Raw genomic sequence first — 22174 nt, forward strand, 5'->3', positions numbered from 1 at the left:
ATAGTTCCAAGTTCTGCTCTCTTTGCCGGATGAAACGCGTTTAACGTTCGAATAATTTTCGTTAAATAACAGAGCGTATCTTATTTACCGTTCCCGTTCTTCCTTCTATCCTTGGCTATCTACCACGGGGACCGGTCGAGTGGTAGATAGCTGTGCGCCAACGATAAAGGTAAATTTATCCGGTTCGGAGGAAAAAACACTGACTGAAACTACTGATTCTCGTGATATCGAGAGCACGTTTCGAGAGGGAACGGAGGAACGAGGAGCACGCATACCGGGATAGTACTTGCAGAGAGAGGACGCGATGCGAAACGTCGCGACGCTCGGTGGTTTCGTTGGAAACCAGTAATGCGACCAAGTTTGGGAAGGTAGGACGACAAGAAAACGAGTCTCGCGTCGCAGCCACGTCGTCGTCTGTTTCACGTTTTGTCGAACCTCCCAGCAACCATGGAAATAGTGTTTTTCATTCGAACCGACCACGACCGGGGTGTATATGTGAATTTCGAAGACAACTCGTGGCTTCTACTCGAGCCAGTCATTCTGCTTGCCAGCAAATAGACCCGTTTTTGCACAGCCTCCAAATTAAATGGAAATCACGAGAGACTCGGCTCGATCTCTCGTCGCGACAAAGCGACTCGAGACTCCGCCGCGACGAAATTTACTCGAGGGTTCTTTAGCTTTCAAAATATTTTCTCGATCGACAGATTCCAGCCAGTCAGCCGGATTTTCCTTTTTTTATTTTCTGAGCATTCGTTCGTCCGAGTTCAGAGCGAGGCCGAGGGTTTCGAACTCTGCCCCGTTCGTGTAAATCTAAAAGTTTGGCGAAGTAACTGAGCGTTTTTCCGCGCGTTTTTCCCGTTTGTTACGCGTTCTCGTTTTTCAATCGGCGACAGTTGGCTAAGCTGAGATCGTCGATGAGTCGTCGTTAAAAAAGCATCTGGAGGTTGGTAAAAGTTGTTGAAAAAGAAACAAACAGCCGACAAAGTCGAGAAACTTTGGTATCCGAGTCGGGTGGTAGGTACATCATCGGGGCGAAACAAACGGAACGAGAAAAGCCTCAGGGCTGGAACACCTCGAAGCCCGGCAACATTTTCTATATAATCATCCGGTTCGTTGTGTTCGGCTTTCGCGTCTCGCGCGTATCTCGTTCGTTTTCATTCCACTCGTTCCATTCGTGACCCTGGTTCCTTTTACCTTTGCTACGCTCCTGCTCTCTTTTGTCCGTTTTCCGCTTCTACCCAGTTTCTCGCATCATCAGATGCTCAACGTATCACGAGGACGGATTTGCTCGTGCTCGTGCTCGTCTCGTGAAATTTCCTTCTACTATGCAAGAGGATAGGTTCCTAGTGTATCCAATAACCAGCTCCTTTATGGTGCTCGAATGCGAACGTTACGCAAGGTAAAACGTCTCTACGGAACATCTGGCCGAGATCGTAGCGCGAATGCGAGTAAAAATTTATAGAATATCGAACGGTTTTCAGAGTCATTTTTGGACGGGCGCTCGACTCGCGTTCCGACCAGATTTCTCCGAGCTGTTTCGCCGAAGAGGACGGCTCACTCGGAAAGTGGAAAATCTCATTTGGACGCGGTGACCAGACGGAAGTGGACCGAGCAAAGTTGAATCTAGAAGCGAACCTGGCGATCGTGCGGCTGGAGAAACGTCTGATCCTAAGGAAAAGCCCCGAAGCGCGTTAAAGAAAGAGGGAGAATAATGCAAAAGGGAGATTCAACCTTCCGAGCTGTTGTCTAATGGTCGTTATCATTTCGCGACCAAATAGAACTAATTTAAAACGTTCTATCAGTTTTCTTCCCCAATCAAAGAGTCGGTACCGTCGATACGTTCGACGCAAGGGATCGGAGAACAGAGAACGGAGAACCTTACCTCGAGGAATTTCATCGTAAAACGTAATCCCGAATGTACGTTCGAGTACCGTGAAGGATCGGCTCAACGTCAGCGTAGCCCAAGCAACGGTAACGTTTTCTCCGATATCCCTTCAAAGGCGATTTTTATCCGCGGTCCGTTTCCTACGAGAGAACGAAGGAATCGAATCAGGATGACGAGCACAAAGGCGACAGCATGAAAGCGAACCCCTCCCCTGCAAGGGATCGAGGCTTCCTCGCTCGTCCTCTGTTCTTACGTTATTTATAAGTGCAACCTCGATTTTCTCCTGTAGACTTAACTTTGACGAAACCCAGCCCCCGATTTCCCGGCTGGATACGCCGGGAATTTTTCCTCTATTCCGTTCGCTGCCAAACGTCAGAGAAGCGTCGTTTCTCGAGAAAAAGGTGGAAAAGGAGAAACGACGGGGATGAAATAAAGGAAGAAATCCGAGCGGAACGAGCCGAGAGCCAAGTATCGACAAGAAGGTGAAACGCAAATATCTTGGAAAGAGCCAGAGAGAAGAGACAGGTCCGGGGCCGGGGCCGCGGGGGAACACGCAAACTCGATACCTCGAGCCGCTTAATCGAACAGACCTCGGAAAATACTGTCAAGAGCGAGATATCTTATTCTTTATCGAACGATCAGCTATTCGTCGGATGCCGGCTGCTGGAAAAGCTGCGTCTTGACGGACGATCGAATCAAAGGAAAGCGTACGACGAGAAGTTTCCAGCTACATAGTTGTGCTTAGTACACCCTCGAGGTTTTCGGCGTCGGTTCGCGTCGGTTTGCGTCCCGTCCCGTCCCGTCGCGTCGCGTCGATTCGCTCACGCCTTTACTTCTCCTATCAGATACCGTGGTTCGCACGTATATTTCGGAGTCCGTTATTATCGAGGGGTAGATTTCATCGTGAATATTTATGAGGGTGGTTCTCTTGGTTGCTCGCGCCCTCGTCTTCCCTTCTCCCATCGTCGCCAGCAACGATCTTACTATCGACTCCCACCCACACCGCCATTACCAACCCATTCTATCTCCGCCACCGCCGCCGACGACGACGACGACGACGACGACGCCCGTTACTCTGGAGGAAACGGCGCGGCGGATCGAGCCGACCAGAACAAATAAATAAGACGAGAGGAACTCGGGAATTAATTCGAGACTGAAATATTAAGCAGATTAGAGGGCTTGATAGCGATGCGCGCACTGGTGAACAGACAGACAAGGGGAAAGACAAGGGAAAGAGAAGCGAAGGTACGCGTGCAGATTGAAGCGTTCCGGAGTTCGAGGAAATTGTCTTAAAATTTGAACGTCGGTCGAGAAAGGAACTAGGAGGGGAGACTACGTGTTTCGAATTTAAAGTCTGGTACCTTCTGATCCTCCTTCGTACGTGTATCTTGCAAAGCAACGCGACAATTTGTGACAGACCGCGAATGGCTGGAAAGCAAGAGTCGTCGAGTAATTCTGGTCGCGGTCGAGTTCGACGATAGCGGGTGGCTTCTCTCGGGTCTCTCTCGTTCTTGGTGTTCATTGCTGCGTGCGTCCATGGGGCAGAGCCGAGAGTGCTGGCAAAGACGGAGAGTAGGAGGAAGCTCGATTATTGCCGTATTGTAGCGGAGTCAAAGCGTTGACGTATTGTCGGCCGCAACTCGGTCGGCGAACATAATGCCCGGCATTAATGGACTAATATTCTATGCCACAAAAGCAGTTGGCCTGCCTCTTCGGGTAAGCGCGTGCACGCGTCCATCGTTTAGCAGGATCGTTTGATTGTACGCGGACCCCGCTATCTTCTTCCGACCTTTCTCTTTTCCCGGCTAATCACTTTCCATTGCATACAGCTCGGAAAATGTATCTCTTACCAACACGGCCGGTGCTGAATTTTCGATTCCGTTCAATTTTCAGCCGGCGCTCCCTAATTACGACGCGAAACGGTCCGCTGATTTTCGACGGTACGTTTGCCCGTGTAACGGTCGGGCTATCCCCGCGAAATCGGTAGGCATATAATTGTTACGGTGAAACGCATTGCATTATTTCGATGCGGTTTGGCCAGAGTTCGCATCGCCGCCGCGGCGCAATCTACAGTTTCACCGCTAGCAAGCGGATCGTTCGTTGTCCCACGAGTCAAGTTAGTTGAACGAACTCTATTTGCCCGGCTGCAACGCGATTTAACTTAACCTTTGGCCTCGATACGATCGCAATTCCCGAATCTTCCGGCTCGCTTCTACGTTTCGTTGCGAATTAGTTTTCGTCAACTGGATCAAGATACGTGAATCGACTCATAAGGGTGTTGCCAAACTCGGCTGAGCGAAGAGGAGTTAACGAAAGAAAATCGACGAACGAAAGCCCGCAGCTTTCACCTGCAAGCAATTATCGAAACTCCTGGCCCGATCGAACAAGGCTATCGTGACAGGTCTGAATTTAAGCGCGAACGATTCCAAGGAAAATCGATCGTGCAATTGGTCGTGTAGATTCAACGGCACGGACGTGCTCCCTGCCTAATCTACATCGTATCTTTTAACTGGACGGAATCGCACGGCACGGAAGACGGTCGTAAACACGAGTGCCGTTTGTTCGTGGATCGAAATCGTCCGACGCGACGCGACGCGACGCGACTGGATGCGTGGATATTCGTTGAATTGGAAAAAGGGAGGGTCGAACAGGATCGGACATGTTGTCGCAGCGCGGTTGATAATTGCATTGCTGAGATTTCGGTGCAACGGTGGATGTGATGCGGCTGGATGGACGGAGGGACAAAGGTCAAAGTACCGTCAGCGTGTAGCGTAGGGGTGGAAAAGGGACGGGTCGAATGTAACGAGGTACGCGGTAGATGGAAGACGAACTTGGTTCGTAGAAGCCGGATATGTGACGCCACTTCCGCTCGCAAGTTGAACTCGGCCACGAACCGGTCGTGCACGTAGATGTACGGCTACGGCCCCGGAGCTACCGGATTAATTCGGGTTTTCGTTTTTATCCGATTATACGAGTTTCCAAGACCGCGTCGCGGTTTCGAGATTATCCCGGAGTTACTTCGGCAAGAATAGTTGGAACTGCTGGCAAGTTTCGGGAGGAAAAAGCAATCTGTTGGCTCTCGGAGGCGGAGCGATACCGACTTAACCGAACGTTTCTCTCGTTGGCTGTCTAGCAACGAATACGTTTCCTTCCCCTGCCACGCAGCCAGACGTATACGTCGACGTCGACGTCGACGACGACGCCAAGACGATGGTACACGACGACTGTACGCGTTATCCGTCTCATCCTATTTCACGAGGATCCTCGTAATGCGTGTGTTTACGAGCGTACTTTATAGCCACGGTTCGATCGAGAAACGCGCCGATGAAGAAGAGCAAGTTAAGGAAAAACGATGCAAACTCATTTCCATCCTCTCCATCTTTATCCCTCCCTCTCTTATCGCATTTTGGATTTATAAAACTCCATCTTCCTTCGATGCATGCATTCCCATTCCGATACAAGGAACCTGCGAGTACACGGCCGTTGAAAGGAAGCACTGGAACTCCATTACACTGTTCGACTCAATCTCGCGTCTCTCACCCCATCTGCTCGACGCGGCTCGGCGTATCTCTAACGACCAAGGCTAGTCGGTGAATAAAGCAACCGGATATTAGCGTACCTTTCTCCCGTTCCCTCTTACATCCCCAGGCCGGAACTCGGTTCAGTTCCGAAATGGCCTGCCACGTCCGTTGCCGCCATAGGATTTCGCGAAATCGTTACTCATCGATCCTGGTAAAATTGGAAACCGTTTCATTGCGCCGTGCCGATCAAAACTGTTAAGGTAGGTAAGAGGGCGTACTCGGGGTCAGGTACGTAAAATTGGACACGTTTCTTTAAAACTGATACGTCTCCGGGAAATCTATGAAAGCATGGAAACGTGGAAATCCCTTGAAAGCGAAGGGGATGAAAGGAGTAATAGAAGGGAGGAGAGAAAGATGGTATGAAGAGAGTGACAAGGAACAAGAAGACTAGTATTTCAAGGCATTCTCAAGTGTCAGCCGTGGTTACGAAGCGGCAACATCCGCTCGCTCTGGAACCTCCAGTAAATTCCAACCACTCCTCTGCATCAACCTTCGCCTTTGCAAACAGAGCGCAAGACCCTCTTGCGACTTCGACGTCGCTACGAATCTCACGTAGCCGGATTTCGGCAAACAAGTTCTACCATGGAGCTAAGCGCTTTTCCAGAGAACCCAACGGCGAGCCAACCGAGTAACCGAATCGCGAGCAAACGCACGCGACACACGGATGTTTTCCTCCCCAACTTCCCTTCGATGTTATTCCTGTAAATTTAAATAACCCGCTTCAATTGCTTCCCCGAGGACGACCGCTCAGCCGTGTTTAGCGATCGCCAATCGAGCCCGGATAATTGAGCCATCTCGAAAGGCTAAAGCAAATACCAAGGATACCACGAGTACACGGTCACGATTTTCGGTATCACCAACCTCGTGACGTTAATAAGCGTTTCACGCCCGTGGACGCGGCACACATACCGCTGCTTCGACTTACACACACGTTTACCACCGCTTTATCCGATTGGATGATCGCCAAATAGCGTGCGCGTGGTCGCCGCTTGCTCGTTTTGTTGGATAAAGAGAAACCGGGTGAACCGAGGGTGAACGGGGTGAACGGGGCGCGTGTACTTCATCCAGCGAGGAACAGAGCCGGGGAAAGAACGAGCAGAGTAAGGCGAGCGTAAAGGTTAAAAGAGGAAAAGGGTAGCTGGAAATCTAGAGACAGCTATGGATTTACATATGGCAAGAGCTTGCCAGATTCCACGACATTTTCCAGCTATCCGCTTGCGCATCACACGCGAGCTTTAATGCCAACTGTTGGCTCAACCTGCGTACTTTCTTCTCGAGAAGAAAGTCTCCTGATCGTTAGAGAACCATTCGAATCACCGCACCGTGCCGAGAGATGGTTCGAGAGAAGACACTATCGACAGGGATCGAAATCGATTTCTCCTCGTTCTACGAGCAACACCGTGCGTTCGTTCGTCGACAACTTTCAGCACGATTATAGTAATTCCGAGATGTTTGCAAAGCCATGGAAACGCTCGATCTTTAAACACGAACGAGCAAACTTTTAGCGTCCGACTATAGCGGAAATAAAGAAACGGCGGCGGTGCTTTCAACGAAAAAGAAAAAAAAAGAAAAGAAAAGGGTGCAATCGTGGCGAGAAAAAGGGAAGCAAAAGAACAAGAAGGAGGTAGCTAGAGGAGGGAAGAACGACGGCGTTGGATATTTCGCAACAGACTTACGAAGCGTCAGTTATTTTCTCGTTGGTCAGACTGGAGGGCGAATTTCGTTGAATTCGTGCACGAAGGTAAAGCCGACTTGGAACAAAAAACAAGCGAGACGAGAGTAAAAGTAAAAGAAGTAGGAAGCAGAGAAGAGGCAAGAAACGAAAAAGCAGGAGAAGCTAGAGGAAGACTACACGAAGAACTTTCAACCGCTCCGCCACGCCGTTTTCCAACGCTATCAAAAGCTAGTTTACAAATGCTACTAGCAACAACGGCGATTTTCCTTCGTCTCTGCCAACCGACCGCTGCAACCCGTTTTCCCAAAATATTCTACCCATTTACATCCGCAAAATCGTGAACCGTGCACCGAACACCTCCGCTTTCCTAGCACAAGAAGCAGGTTTCGTTTTTAAACAGCCGGCAATTAGTGGCCTGTTCAACGCGCAAAAATTACCGATTTCTACCCCTTATCGTTACGACGCGACGCGTTCGAAGAAATTGTAATTTTCTACGGAACAGAAGCGATTCAGCGATTTCGTTCGAACGAGCGACAGAAAGAATCCTTAAGAAGGTTGTTTGGTCGATTCGAGCGGATCGGTTTCGTATCGCCTGGAGAGGCTCGAATTAACCGGCTCTCTCGATTCTCAGCCTTTTGTCGCGAAATGTTCTTTTATGAAGGCCGGTTCAAGTCGTTTATTGGTTGGTAACGGAGCGCCGCTAATAGGTACTCTTTGAGCGAGAAACTGGGAAGCCGTATCCGTCTGTTCCGACATTTATCAGACGCCGCGGGGAAACCAAGGCAACCTCCAATCCCCTAAAGTAGACAATAATTAATAACAGCTCTCTCGGCGGTTAAGAGAGTTGTTAGGTTTTCCAGCTCGTTGTTGGTTTACTGGCTGGATTTAGAATCTACACCGCTTTTCGTTGCAGACAATACCCCGGTCCGTTTTGTAAGTTACGAAATCGAGGTTAATAATTCTTCCCCGATAAAGGGGACTAAGACGATGAAATCGCCAAAGGGAAATCAGAGGCCAACGCGTGGCGAACAACCGAAAGTGGAAACGGACCAAGGGAAATCCGCTTAAAAATCGACGCGCAGAGTTGGAAACGAACGAAATGTCACTTGCTCGTATTTCCTCGGTGTTCCGAATTACGGTTACGTGCACGAAGGGACGCGGATGCGTCTATGCTCGTACGCACCCATGTACACGGCCCTGGTCGCGGTAACAGACGCTTAATCCTCTTAGGGTAATTGCCAGGAAGACCGATCCCTCGTAGTTTCTCGATCCTCGTTACCGTGCTCGTTCCACCCTTTCCCCGGACGGTCAAAAACTTTTACCAACCTCACGAGAGAAAATCGCGCGTCGCGATCGTTTCGACTTTTCCTTGATTCAACTAATCCACTTTGCTGTTCGAACGGAAGACCGGATACTATCCTCCTTGATCGTTTGCTTTCTATCGAGGCTCTCTTTTCTCCCGGTTGTGCCTGCGACGAGAAACACGCGAGATCCCGGGAGAAGTTGAAACGAGATTAGAAAACGGTATCGTCGCGAACGGAGACAAGAAAAGACAGAAGCAAGACGTATAAAAGAGGTTTTTGGAAGATTGCCGAAGCAAGTAATAGGTAGGAAGCGAGTAGGTACTGGAAGACGGCCGGACCGAATCTCTTCCGCTTCGATTTTTCCTCGAGACGAGTACGAGGAGGGTACGAGCGCATAAATTGACGTAATTTCTCGTGCCGCTTCCAAGCGGCTTTCCATCCTTTCTAATCGCGTCGGCGGCTATGGCTGCTGCGGTTTCTGTTGTAATAACAGCCACGAGGCACGTCCGCCCAGCGAAGGAGCTCTTCAACGTTTTCTCATAAAGCGTCGGTTGGATTGCCTGCACCGGCAGCCAGTCGATGGAGGAAGTAGGAAACAACGGGTAAACGGGTAAACGGGTAAAGAGGCGACGGAACGTAGGAAGAAAGAAAACGCCGTCCGTCGACGGAACGAGAACACTAGAGAAGCCAACGAGCGGAATGAACGAGGATGAACGTATAAACCTGGATGGACAATTATCTATCGGAAACATCATCGTTTTTAGCAACGCGTTATCCCGAGAATTTATGACTCTTCTGTCATTAGAGGTGTGCGAATCTAACGCTACCTGTGGTTCGACATCGTACGAACCAGTCGAATCGGATCGGATCGGATCGGATCAGATCGAATCGGATCGAATCGGATCGGGCATCCGGCAGCAATTTGCTATCGATGTCGAGCTGGCACATCTAATAGAAAATCTCATAAAACGAGCATCGAGGATGAATTATTATACATATGTGATTCGGGGGAACGACTGGCGTGAGTAACGGCCGTATAAATCGTAGGTGACCGCGTGCGACACACCCGGAAAACAATAAAATCTATATTTTAATCTGCGCCTGAGCGTTCTCGCGAGCATCCCCCGTCAAGAGAATCCCTTCGCGAGATTGGTCCGCGAGGGAAGAGAAGCGAGAGACTGGCCGGATTCCGGTTGATCGTTTATCATGAGCCGAGGCTTTCGCAACGCACGCCACTAGGGATAAAACGCGTAAAAGCTACTCTTCCTCCCTTTTCTTCCTCCTCCTCTTCGCTTTGCGTTTCGTTTCGTTTCGTTTCGTTTCCTGTTCCACCAGACCATCCCCAATGAAATCTACTGGATCTTCCTTTGCCTCTGCGCGAGGTCGCTTTCCAATCTTCGTTGACTAATCGACTAGTATTACGGCGTAAACGGCAGCTTTTCCGCTACAGTCGGATATTCCAAGCCACGGGAAATCTCGACGCGACGATCATTTACGGAAACTTTCGTTCAAGTGAGATCCTCGAAGAAGTCGAAGAAGGTTCGACTAATTTTTTTTTTTTTCCTTTCTTCCTTCTCATCGACGATCGACTGGGTCGTCATTATCCGTCGTACCATCACGTTTCTCCAATTAAATGGTAAAATTTTACGTCTTTGTCCCAAGTACCGACGCAACTCTCAAACTAACTCGACCGAGATTTCCTTCCTGGATGAATCAAAGAACTCGACTGCTAAGATGTTCGACGAGGATTCGTTGAATGGCCGATTCAATGTTGCGTCAAACATAGTTTGAAACGCGCGCTAACCACTGGCTGCAAAGGCAATTATGTGCTCCGCGCGTGTACTTGTACCTGCGGTAAAGTCGGTCGACGGAGTTGTAAAGGGTAAGGAAACAGAAACCGCAATTTACCAACTTAAGCCAAAGGCACCGCGGCTCGGTTTGCATGCCATTACAATTATCGCTTGACCAGAGCATCGTGGATAACAGCCGCGAATCTTATTGCCAGAGAACTGATCTCTCCAATAATAAGCTTCTTACGAAACTTCGACGACAGATGGCTTCGACGACCTTTTCGCGTAATTTCTCCAGCTCCTCGTCAAATTGGATATCGTTTCTGCTAAACGAAGTAATTAAAGTTGCGAAGCTTCTCATCGAGACGCAGATAAGATCGGCTATAAAAGGAAGGTACACGCGTTCAAATGTCCATCCTTTCTTTTCCGATTAATCTCGGGTTAACTCGGTTGAAACGTCGACCGGCATCCAATCGAGATGAATCGAATGAAATCGCGTGTAATTGTCGAGTTTTTAAACGCGTGCTTTTCGAAGCAAAAGTTCGCCGAGAATCTTGGAAACAGACAATTCGATTTGGGTCGTAGGCGAACGGTAGGGATTACGACGAAATTTCGCTCTCCTTTACAAAACTGCAATTAGTTTGGCTACGTGACTCGTCGTCGACGTTACCGTTGACGTTCCGTATCCCCGACGTATACGAAAACGTTGGACCGGGTCTCGCGCAAGGGAGCCAAGTTGGCATTTAATTCGTCTAGTTTCCAGTTCGCGAAACTCTCAACAACTGAATAGCTGAAAACGTGAGAAAGACTTTGGAAAAGGAAGAAAGATCGTGCAGCTGTTTTGGGAACAGTTTCTATAGGTGTAAAGAAGCTTTCACGCGAGACGGAAATTCAGGAAAATTGATCGTTGACCAAAATTTCCTTTCCAATTATCGAAAGGAAGCCTGGGTGACCCCCCGGAGATAGGATAACGATCGTGTCGAAGCAAACTGCTCGAGGGTAACAGCTTCGATGGCCGATTAAGTGGTTCGAATCAATGACAGAGGTAGACACGGAGAAAATAGCGGGATAAACACCGAAGGGGAAGTTCTTTTATCGTCGACCAAGTAGAAATAGCACCCTACGATTTGCAGTTCTCGCAGTCGGAAGGGAAACGCGCGGTTAAAGTCCACGATAAACTTGCCCCGCTGGTCGTGGGAGCGAACGAGGGAGATCCAGGCCGGAAACAAGGAAGGAGAAAAGCGCAAAACGTAGCCGAGACAACGTAGATGGGCTGTTAAGATAAGAACGCGAAGATTCCTTGAACGAAAGTGGTGTTAAGGGTGGAGGGGAACGGAAAGGGGGAACGAATCGTAAGGGTCAACCGCGTGCAAGCCGGGACGTAATTTTCCTTTGGTAAGTTTCTTTCCGGAAAACTCGTGGATAAGACGATTTTACAAGTAACTTCCTTTCTACGAGTTAGAATTCGAAAACACAAGAAGTCTTCCGAATCGTACACTCGGCCCAAAGCAAATCTCGCGTCTACTCGATGCCGGAAGTTTGGATTTCACGATAGTTTCCGAAATCCAGAACCGTACGATTCCTCTTGGATTTTAAAGACGACCGAACGAACGAATTTCAAAGCAGGTTGGAAATTAAAAGGAAACGAAAGGAAAGATCGATGCGTCGGTGACAGAGGGCAAGTCCCTTGAAGCGTAGAAGCGTTTAAAAACGGATTCTAGCAATATTTGTACGGTTCCGTAAAGAGATACTGGAAAAAGGAGAAAAAGGAAAAAGTAGATTCGGTCTCGTTACCTCGTCAGGCAAGGGTTTGCTAAGGGTATTCAGCTTGCTTCCCTCCGTCGATTCTTTATGGCTTACAATTTTTTCTCTAGCCCGTTTTGGTCTTCTATTTTTCACTCTTTTTTTTTTTCCATAAAGCAGACGAGAAAAATCTTTTAAAATGGCAGCGTGGTTGCGAGCGAAACGAATAGATTTGAAGGCGAAACACGATTCAGCTCTCTTTTTCGTATATCGCGCTTAAATTTCATTCGTTCCTGGATTTCGAGCACGCGAAGCACGACGTGTAATTTAAATGAAACTTTATTGTCTTTTGTAAAATTAATCCGTGAAAAAGGAACAAACGGTTCTTTCCTCAAAAACTTGATGAAAAGTTGGAAAACTCGAATCGGCTTCTGAATCTTTCAAGCGATTTCCAAGTTACCATAACCCGGCCATTAACGATGTTCGGGGTGAAGTACATTGTTCCGGAAAGCAGAGGGAAGGGCTGGATTATAAATTTTGCAGAGGACATTTGCCGCTACGTATGCGAATGGAAGCGGTGAACTAAGCTGGAACGATCGATCGTAAAAATATAGGCGAGCAAGTAACGCAAGCTTCGTCGGTTGGCTCGGTCAAGGTGCATCAGGTGTAAATCGCGAGCTACCCTCCGGCTTAATGCACCCTCCACATCGGTCCTTCGCCTTCGATTTCTCTCCAAAGATTATACGATCGATTCGCGGTGCATTTTCACCCCGGAAAACGCCGCGTCGCTCGAGGATCGGGTTGTTGTAAATTTTCCATCGGAATTCGAGTTTCGCTGCGAGAAAACCGACTGCCTTTTTGCGCGGACGATACAAAAGACTGCCGGAAATGGATTTATTAATCTCGCGAACGGGGAAAAAGTACGCGTTATTGATCCGTCCGGTCGCGAGAAGGTTTCTCCGTGAAAAAGAAGCGAAGGAAGCAAAAGAAACGTTCGCTCGAGAGAAACCTCACCGATAAAATTCCAAGACAGCGCCCTCGCGTTCCGTTCTCACCCCTGCAAACGTCCTCCATTCTATTTCCCGGCTTTACTACTCACGCCCATCTATACCTTGACAAAGCTTCGCTAAATTCTTCCGTAACGTGACCAACCATCGCCCTATCGAATGAAATTTGTCAAGCAATCGCAACGCGTTAACGGCGACAACCAATCGACGACGTTCAAGAAGCTACCCCAAAGAGATTTGCCAATCTCGAAACGAACAAACGCGAAAAGAGAAAAGGGCGATGTGTCGCGGTAAAGAATGAGAAGTAACGTGAAAAATAGACGTGACGTAAAATTGAAAATGTAGCTGGAACACGCACGAACGCGCGCCCCGGGCCTTCGGAAATCCATTGCCGGAGAAAGCAACGACTCCGTCGCTACGCCGACATCTTCTCGAGTGGAGAAACCGAGGGAAAGTAGGGAAGGTAAGAAAAGGAAGCGAGTGGGTTGCTGGTAAGACGATCGAGACTCTCATTTTATGCAAACGCGAACGACATCCTCCTCCGAGTTCGAAGTCGTGGTCTTTTCAAAAGCTATCTCCAGCCGTTCGTTAGAATCGCATAGACGTTTCGCAGCCACGGGGACACGCGAGCGAGTCGTCTCGCTTTTTCTCCGCTCTCTTGCGATCGCGAGTTCATCGCAGTAACGATTCCCTTATCGCGAAACTCGCTTCGCGTTTTAAGTCGCTCCCCAGACTATCGTCCTCGTCTTTCTCCTTCACGGTATCGACGAACGAAACGAAAAGACGGAGAATCTTGAACGAATTTCTAATCTTTCATCACAATCGCACCCGGAAACGTTGAAAAATCATCGGACAGCGGGGATCTTTTCGAAAAACAGAAGCAAAGCGATCGCATTTTTGTCACGGGAGAACTGTCAGGATATTATTCGAGCTTGTAAGAAGGTACGGTTATTACGTCAGTTATTGCGAATTATGGTATTACTAGGTGGAACGACGACACGTTTTCTCGCCTCGCCCATACAAATGCGGCTACCATGGAGTATGGAGTAAAAGAACGAAGCACGCGCGTTCCCGTCTTTGGTCATTCCTTCGTGTTTCTCTAAGCCTGTTATAATGATAATCGATAAGTAACCGAGCGTAATCGTACGATCAGTTAATGAACCGATTGAAAGTATAAGGCGCGATACGAAACGAAGCCAGGCCGAGGCAAAGCTGGCAGCTCGAGGGAAACCTTTGAGAAGACGACACCGCACGCGTTCTTCGATAAAAATCCGTTAACATTCCTCGCGTCTTCTAAGGTAAACCGAGGAGAGAAAAAATGGAATCTGTAAAAAGTTGGGGATAACGGAGAAGTTAGCGAACGGTAGCGTAGCTGGAAACGACAGAGTGATCGCACCTCTTTCCAGTCGCATTTAGAAAAAGAAGCGGAACAGCGACGAAACGTTAATCTTACTCGGCGACAACGTTACCTCGGTCTCTTTATTTTCCGACTTCCGTCTCCTCCGCGCCGCTCTCGTGGGATCAGCTTCTTTTCCCTCGGTTCTACCCTCGGTAAAATGGCAGACCCTCGCGAAAGGCAGCGATCCATCATAAATTTAATATTCGAAATTTCAAGAATGTTCCACACGCTTTGGAAGCCATCCGTTCCAAGCGGCGATATAAATTCGTCCGATAATATACTGGGAAGCGCAGTTAGCTTAGAAACGAAAGTCGCATTTTATCTTGGCCAGTGTATAAAAGCGAAACCGTACAACATTCTGTGTCCGGTATCCGCGCTCGTATATACCGTAACATCCGAAAAAATTTAATTATTTAACATAAATTTATTCTCCCCGAGAAATAGCGCGGTCGAGATGTTTTCCACCCGTTTGCATAGCTTTACTTCGTTTCTTTTTACCCTCGTTAAATCGTTTCTCGTTACGCAGACAAGTAATAAAATAATTCTGCGTCAACTAAGCAGAAAACGAACAATTACAACAACGTACGTTTAATAAATCAAAACATCACGTTTACGAATTAGTTGTAATCATCAAGAGCGGTACTTTGCGTTTTCCATCTGAGAGAACGGCATAAGTGAACTGTAAATTTGTTCCGTCAATACTATTATCCTTTGATTAGCGCACCTCTCCAGCGACACGTTGCACGCCAATTTTGCAATTCAAAGAGAGAAAGACGACGAGATATTTGCTCGAGTCGGTAGAACGATTATATTTGCCGCGCTATTGTACTTACATTTGTCCTCTGATTTCTCGCGAAAAAAAAAAAAAATGCATTTTTTAAAAAAGACCTCTATAACTTTATAAAGGTGGTGGATTTTCGACAAGATTAGAAGGCGCGACCGAAGAAAAGTGCGTCCGATGATATTGTAATTTCGTGCTTGGGAAACAAGGGTAAGGATCATGCATATGCAATGTAATGCATTTACGTTTTAATATTCATTCAATAGCCGCTCATTTGATAGCCGCTACGCTACGACAAGCCGTGATAACAAGCCCTTTGTAAAATATAGAGGCACGTTGCGTTTTTATTTGCCAAGAAATGGATTCAGCGATGAACAAGTAACGGTTAAATTCACGCAATTTCTAAACTCGTCCGGAAATCTTTGAATCGCTACGAAAGATCGCCGATCGAGTAAAACCACCGACCATTTCCTCCGTCCGTTCGAAACGAGCTCTTTTTCCACGGTTCGAATATATATGTCAATTACACCCGGTTTCGCGGCGTGCGAGCACCATGTCTGATGACACTTTGAACCTGGACGGGAACAGCGAACTGCACTTCGACACCCCATAAATTGCGCTTCGAACAAAGTGGCAGGAACGGTGTGGGAAAAAAATAAAAAAAAAACAAAAAAAGAGAGAAAGCGAGAGGGAGAAAGAACCATCGATACGTCCAAGCGGGTATCAACGTCTTGATAGGAGGAAAAGCTATCGCTTCTGTCGCGTACCAATTCTTCGGTGATCACCGACTGATTTTCTTTGGACGGATGAAAAGCGTTACAAACTGTTTGGCGAAAGATAGAATCGAGGCGTTCGGCGAAGCCAAGGAAACCCTGCGTGCACGCGTCTCACGTTCGTTGCTACGGCAAAATCAGTTTAACTCCTGAACGAACCTTTGCCGCCTACCACGGCTAATCCCAGATCCGCAGGGAAGTTCACGACGGGGGTGTAAACCCGAGAATGTTGCGGCTAAGCCAGCTTCCCTCTAACCCCCCTTTCTACCGGTGGCTGGCTGGCTGGCTGGCTGGCTGGCTCGCTCTCCATCGGTTGGCAACGTTCAACGCGATACCTGCTGCGAGTCTAGGCCAAGCTCGAGCTTATCCCGACGACACTCGTTCGATACCGTAAAAGCCTGCGCGAGGGGGTGGACAGGAAGAAGCAAGCAAGAACGAAACGCTGGAGGATGCGCTGAAAGACGGGGGATGTTACCGGTTGCAAGCTACCCTGCTTCTCCTGCCACCCTACCTAGCATCGCGAGAGACCACCCGTCGAGCGATCCCATAAAATAGCTCGACTAACTTTTTTACTATATCTCCGCCTCCGTGTACCTGTGCACTTACACCCACGCTACGAGCTTCTTCATCGAGACGACGACCACCGTTGCATCGCGGTGCAGCGGTGAAAATACACGAGCGATCCTGATCGCGACTCCCACCGTTCCGTTCCTTCTTACCCCCTGGTAGTAACTCGGATCTTACCTTGGCACACCGACGCCTTTACCACTCTTTTAACCCCTATAAGTTTACCCTTATCGTTAATACCGGTTGTGTGTGCCCTAGCGATTCACGGAGCCCGCCGACTAAAACTTACCAACAGCCTGAGAATTAAAAGCTGAAACGTTTCTAACGAACCACCACCACCTCGCACCTCCTGCTGCCCCCAACTACCTTTAACGTCGCTCCAATTATCGAGGTATTAGCGGTGGCTGAAAATTCACTAACGATTCAATTAAATTTACTACAAATGGAACGAAAGAGGGAAAGAAAATTGAAAAATTGCCTCGCGAAGAATGGCAACAATTGGCGTAGCCTATGGTTGTCGCGTATCGTTAGTTACGTTGCTTTTTGTTGAACGGTGACGCGTCACTTTCTAACCATGTCGCGCGCGTTCAGCTTTCACCGTTTCTCTCTCTTTCAGAAACGTCTGCTCTGTCAATTACGGATAAAAACAACACGGGATCGTACGGGTGACGGTTCAGGAACGTAACGCGACTGGACGGAATGTAAATTATCGCGTTTGCTCCGACGATAAATAACGTGCGACCTCGCTGAATCCAAAAAACGAAAAGACCGTCGCTACGTCGACTGTCACGTTGGGGGGAGAGGAAAAAAAAAAGGTCAATGATTCTAAAGCGGATTGCATCGCCGAAACGCACGGTTGGTTGAAGGAATTTCATGCGCCGACATTTTAAAAGCATTCCGCCCACCGAGTTACCGAGATTTTAACAAAGTCTATCGAATCAGAGGATTCGCGAGTTACCTACCATTTCCGCATCAATCCCGTACATACGGGAAAATGCGTACCATTTCTCCTAACGTCTCTCGACAAAATGATTTAATAAACAGGATGGATGGTAGAAATAAGAAAATGGCAGCCGGATGGACATAGGAAAATCAAGACTGTATCGTAAAAGAAAAGGATAAGCAGACGAGAAATAGACGAGAAGTAACAGCGGAAAGTCAAGTTTCCGTTCTCGCTACCCTTCAACATGATTTTTCGAGAAGCCGCGACAGCAAGAAAGGGAACCTCCGAGGAAATCTTCGTGCTCGGTTATTTCCCTCTTCAGGATGCAGACAGGAGAGACAGGACGGACCTGCATTAACTATGGATTCCAAGCTCATCCTGCCTTCGAGATTCTTTTTACGATTCTCGTCTCTATCGTTCCTCCTATCGAACATTTCTCCTTCCTTACGAGAGACTTTCTGACCGCGAACAACAATGTTTCAGGCTGACAATCTTGAATGCGCAACCCTTTATCCAGCGAGAAGTGAATAGGCGCGTTATCGAACGAAGCAACGCGGTTGAATTAAAAAGCGAGTGAAAAGCAAGAACGGTAACGCGGATTTCCCTCTCGTGGAGGCCGATACTCTGGCTGGGATAGTCGAAATCGTGGCAAACGGAGCCATTGAATTGAAACGGTAGAGTCCGTTGGGAAAAATGATTGGTTTCGAAGCTCGCATCGTATAACGTACACCTAAAGTCGTTCCGTTCCCGTTGGGACTGTCCGTTCGAATGCGCTTTTGATCGTAGCCGCGCGACATTTCGCGAAAATTAGCAAACGCTTTTCTATCCCCCTATACCTATTCCACAGGTTCAAATATTAGCCTTAATTGGTCGTGTACGCGTAATCGATGATCCGGCTTCCGGCAAACGAGATCCACAGAGCATCCACGTCCGCCAAGTCGAGTCCCCGGATCAGAGATCGTGACAATAATTAATTGGCCGAAATACGAGGGACGCGTCATCATCGTTTTCGAGTCAGCGTAAAGCTCGGCTGAATTAGCGAGTATCGAGGCGACGGATTACCGTGTAATGATCGTGATTACTATGCAACTCGAGTCATTGGTCGTGCGCGATTCGTCATCGATTCGTAGTCGATGGAAAGGGGACGATCGCGGTGTCGCAGTACTCGACAATCCCGAAATGCGCGTTAAAGCGACAACACTGATATGCCCACGAGGCGTTTTCCTCGTCTGTCTTAGTGTCCATAGATCGAGTCGTTGCCGTTTCCATTCGAGATGATCGCCACACGAAACGGAGCGTTCAAGATCCTCGGTGGCGAGGATCGTTCGGTGCGGTCCACGCGGTTTCCTGGCGACCGCCGCGGGATTTCACCAACGGACGACAACGCGACACGATATATTCGTGGCTTTTACGAGTCGGTTGAAACACAACGGCACACGGCCGATTCGTCGCGACAGTAAAACTAAACGCGTCGGAAACGTTTGTGCGAGTTTCGCCACGTACGGCAGCATGTACGCGGGTGTAGCGTCACGAATGTTCGTTCATTGACCGTAGTCGGGCTCAAAGCACGTATTATTATTTGCTGCTTCGCGGGACACCGGACCTTTTTAAGCGCAACCAGCTCCGGGGAGTTTCAGTCGCGCGACTATCCTCTCGTTGCTTTGCCTACTACGTCTACCTTCGTTATTCGTGTCGCGTTCATTTACAAATTTGCCCGTTTCACACTAAAGAGTCGTTGACGTTCGAGCTTTCGAACCTCGAACAAAAGCACGCTGCACTAGATACCGTCCGCGTTTCAACTTTGTTCCGAGTTCTTCGTGCCGTTTCACCAACAAAATTTCTCGCATTTCTTACACGTGCGAATCGTGTCACGACAGTTTCTTCCGCGTCATCGAACGCATCGACCAGTCGAGTCGTTACTGTTACAGAAAAATATCTTGAAAAAGGTAAGCCGAAAAGAAGAAACGACTCCACTCGTCGAAGCGCGTTTCGTCACAAAACGTCTGTTGATACAACAACCGATTCTTGTTCAGAGTCTTAAAACGTTAATCACCAATGTCTTGTCGCGAGTTACATTAAACACTAGACAGTTCGAATCACAGTAATGTCCTCGCGGAAAAGTCTCTGAAAAAAGTAGATTTCTCTGGTCGACTACTCACCACCATTCTGCGCGATAATCGGGTCGATAGCCACCAACAGAACGAGGAAGATAGGAGTCATATTGACCACCCTCTTTCTCGTCTTCCCTCGGTCACCCGTGATCACTGCACACTTAATACCACCGTTGCAGCGTTCCACCTATGAAAAAAACAAATCACCCTCGTCATAACATACCACCTTCACTTGGCCAGGGCGGACAGCGATCTTCTTGCAAACGAAGACGATGCGTCGAATCCACAGCTTGCGTCGCGTCGCGTCGCGTCGATACGATGACCGACGACGACGATTCGGTTAATCAGACATTTACAAAATAATTTACACACAGTGGTTGGTTCTCGAACACAATGCGATCCCTATTCGCGTTCGTGAATCAGTCGAAAAATTTCAGTTGCCTAGCGTAGCGTAGAAAAAGATAGCCCTTTAACGATGTTGCCTCGGAAGGTAATGGACAAGCAGAAACAACGAAAACGGAAATGCTTATTTAGCGGAAACCGAACGTAAATATCGACACACGCCATTTACCAGCGAGCTGCTGCTATTCTCCAAGCTACGTCGGAACGCGAATCTCGCGAGTACGCTGGCGAACGGTGAACGAAAAAGGCGTCAAGTTTTTCACGAACATCGTTAACTACCACACAGCTTCGTTCTCTCGTTCGTTCGTTCGTTCGTTCGTTCGTTTGTTCGTTGGTTCGCAGACGAGATCGTGTCAAGTCGTTCGGCTATTCACATCCTCCCTTTGGTGCGATGCATTCTTCTTGTTTCCTTTACGATCGTGGAAAGATCGATCTCAAAGAGGACGTCGTCGAGCTCGTTTCCAAAAAGTGGCCTCTCGACGTATTTCCCCGGGGACCGACGCACTTCTTTTCTGCCCTCTCTCACCTTACCTCCACCTTTTCTTTGATGTACGCTGTATCCTACTCTTGTCGCTTTCAAGGCGATTCTTAACGACCAGCGCTAATAAGGCGTTTCTTGCTAGGTAAACAAGTAAATGAAAAATCCTCGACTTTCTTCTTTTTGCTCTGTTGACGTTTACCGAAATACCTTAACATCCTCTGCCCGACAGCCCCCAACCGATTATCTGGATTCTTTCTTTCGATGGTTCCACGACCATTCCATATTTTTCCCTATTCTCTAGGCCACGCGTTGCCCCCGAGAAACTTTCCGTCAAGACGAATCGCGATAGACGTTCACCCTGTTTCCGGAAACGTCTACTCAACTTCCGTTGACTTTCGTTACATTTCCCAGCTGATCGACTTCGATCTTCCTTCTTCCGTTTCGCCCGACTCCCGACCACTTATATTCCTTCCCATCTTATATTCTGAAATTCTCCTATTCCTACGCGATTATCTTGTACGAGGGCTGTTTCTTCCAACTCCCGGAACCCACTTTAATTCTCGTTAGGATCGATACGATAAAAGCATTACGATCACGTACACTCCAAGATGATTTTCCAAAGAGACGTTAAACGATACCACTGAGTTCTGAAACTTGACCCGCGGGGTACGGAGAGCTTTCAACTTCTAACGTTTAAAGAGCAAAACTTTGATAGGTTTTAAACAATTATGAAGTTTCCCGTTTCGCGCGTTCTTTTCGCTCTTACTCCTATCGCGTTCCTGGTCGATTACACTTGTTCCGTTTGTTTCCTGTCTTCGCCCCTCGCTTCGACGCGTTCCAAGAATCTTAAACGGACTGGACCAAAGGAATTGCGAGCTGAATTTTAACCCTTTCTATTTACTCGTTCCTTGTCGTTTTCCGATACCCTCGTTAAATTGTTTACTTTCAGGGAGTAGAGTCGTTGCGTCGAAAGTACAAGTCGCGGGTCGCACGGTATGAAATCACACTCTCCAGCGTATTCCTGGTCGGCGAGCAGCACTCGAAGCGTTTCAAAGAGTCGAACGAAAAGTGAAACGAGAGCCGAATAGGGGGGACACGTGCGAATCTTACGGGAAAGCCAAGGTTAAATTGCAAAATAGCCGACGGTAGTATGAGGTTACGTTAAGGGTAGTATTCTGAACGCGCGCTGCGGCTTGACTGACTCATCCCCATACCCCTCGACGATACCCCCCCGCGGCGAACCTTACAACGGGCGCAAGCGCGTTATCCCCTCTGGTAGCACGATACGAGCACGGAACGCCTACGAATTCGCGCCAGCCAACATTTTATACACTTTTGAATATTCTTAGAATTAAAAAGGAATGGAAAAAATGGTGAGAAAGGAACGTTTAAGAAAATCCTTCCGGTCGGGTTTAACGTCGAAAGTATCATCCCTCTTTCGTACGCGTTTCAGACAGGAGGGCACGGTTGATTATTTCGGTTTCGAGGTAGAATCGATCGAGAAGATTGTTGAAAACGAAAGGAAAGTAGAGGTAAAATACAGGGGCTAGGAAAAAAGAAGAGGGAAACGGAGAGGAGCTGTACAGAGAGGGTGGTTTCAGCGGTGGTTTAAACGCGACGCATGCGTTCGCGGCGCGCGAGGATGTCCGGGGTGAGTCGCCGCCGTGCTCTGGCCGACGCGACGTATCGCAGTTTCTAGCTCGATGTTTGTCCGCGTGGTACTCCCAGGGAT

The 22174-nt window shown here is 48.3% G+C and overlaps 1 protein-coding gene across 8 annotated transcripts in view; it reads right to left on the reverse strand.

The window, feature by feature from the left end:
* Positions 1–22174, reverse strand: part of LOC114875593 (tyrosine-protein phosphatase Lar) — a 160691-nt gene that overhangs the window by 109044 nt on the left and 29473 nt on the right. For all 8 annotated transcript variants that reach the window (XM_029186030.2, XM_029186034.2, XM_029186032.2 and 5 more), the window contains exon 3: positions 19608–19746. In XM_029186030.2, coding sequence (XP_029041863.1) covers positions 19608–19668 — 61 coding nt within the window. In that variant the 5' untranslated portion in view covers positions 19669–19746. The remainder of the gene's footprint in view (positions 1–19607; positions 19747–22174) is intronic.

The sequence above is a fragment of the Osmia bicornis genome, chromosome 10 (genome assembly GCF_907164935.1).
Source record: "Osmia bicornis bicornis chromosome 10, iOsmBic2.1, whole genome shotgun sequence".
Lineage (NCBI taxonomy): Eukaryota > Metazoa > Arthropoda > Insecta > Hymenoptera > Megachilidae > Osmia > Osmia bicornis.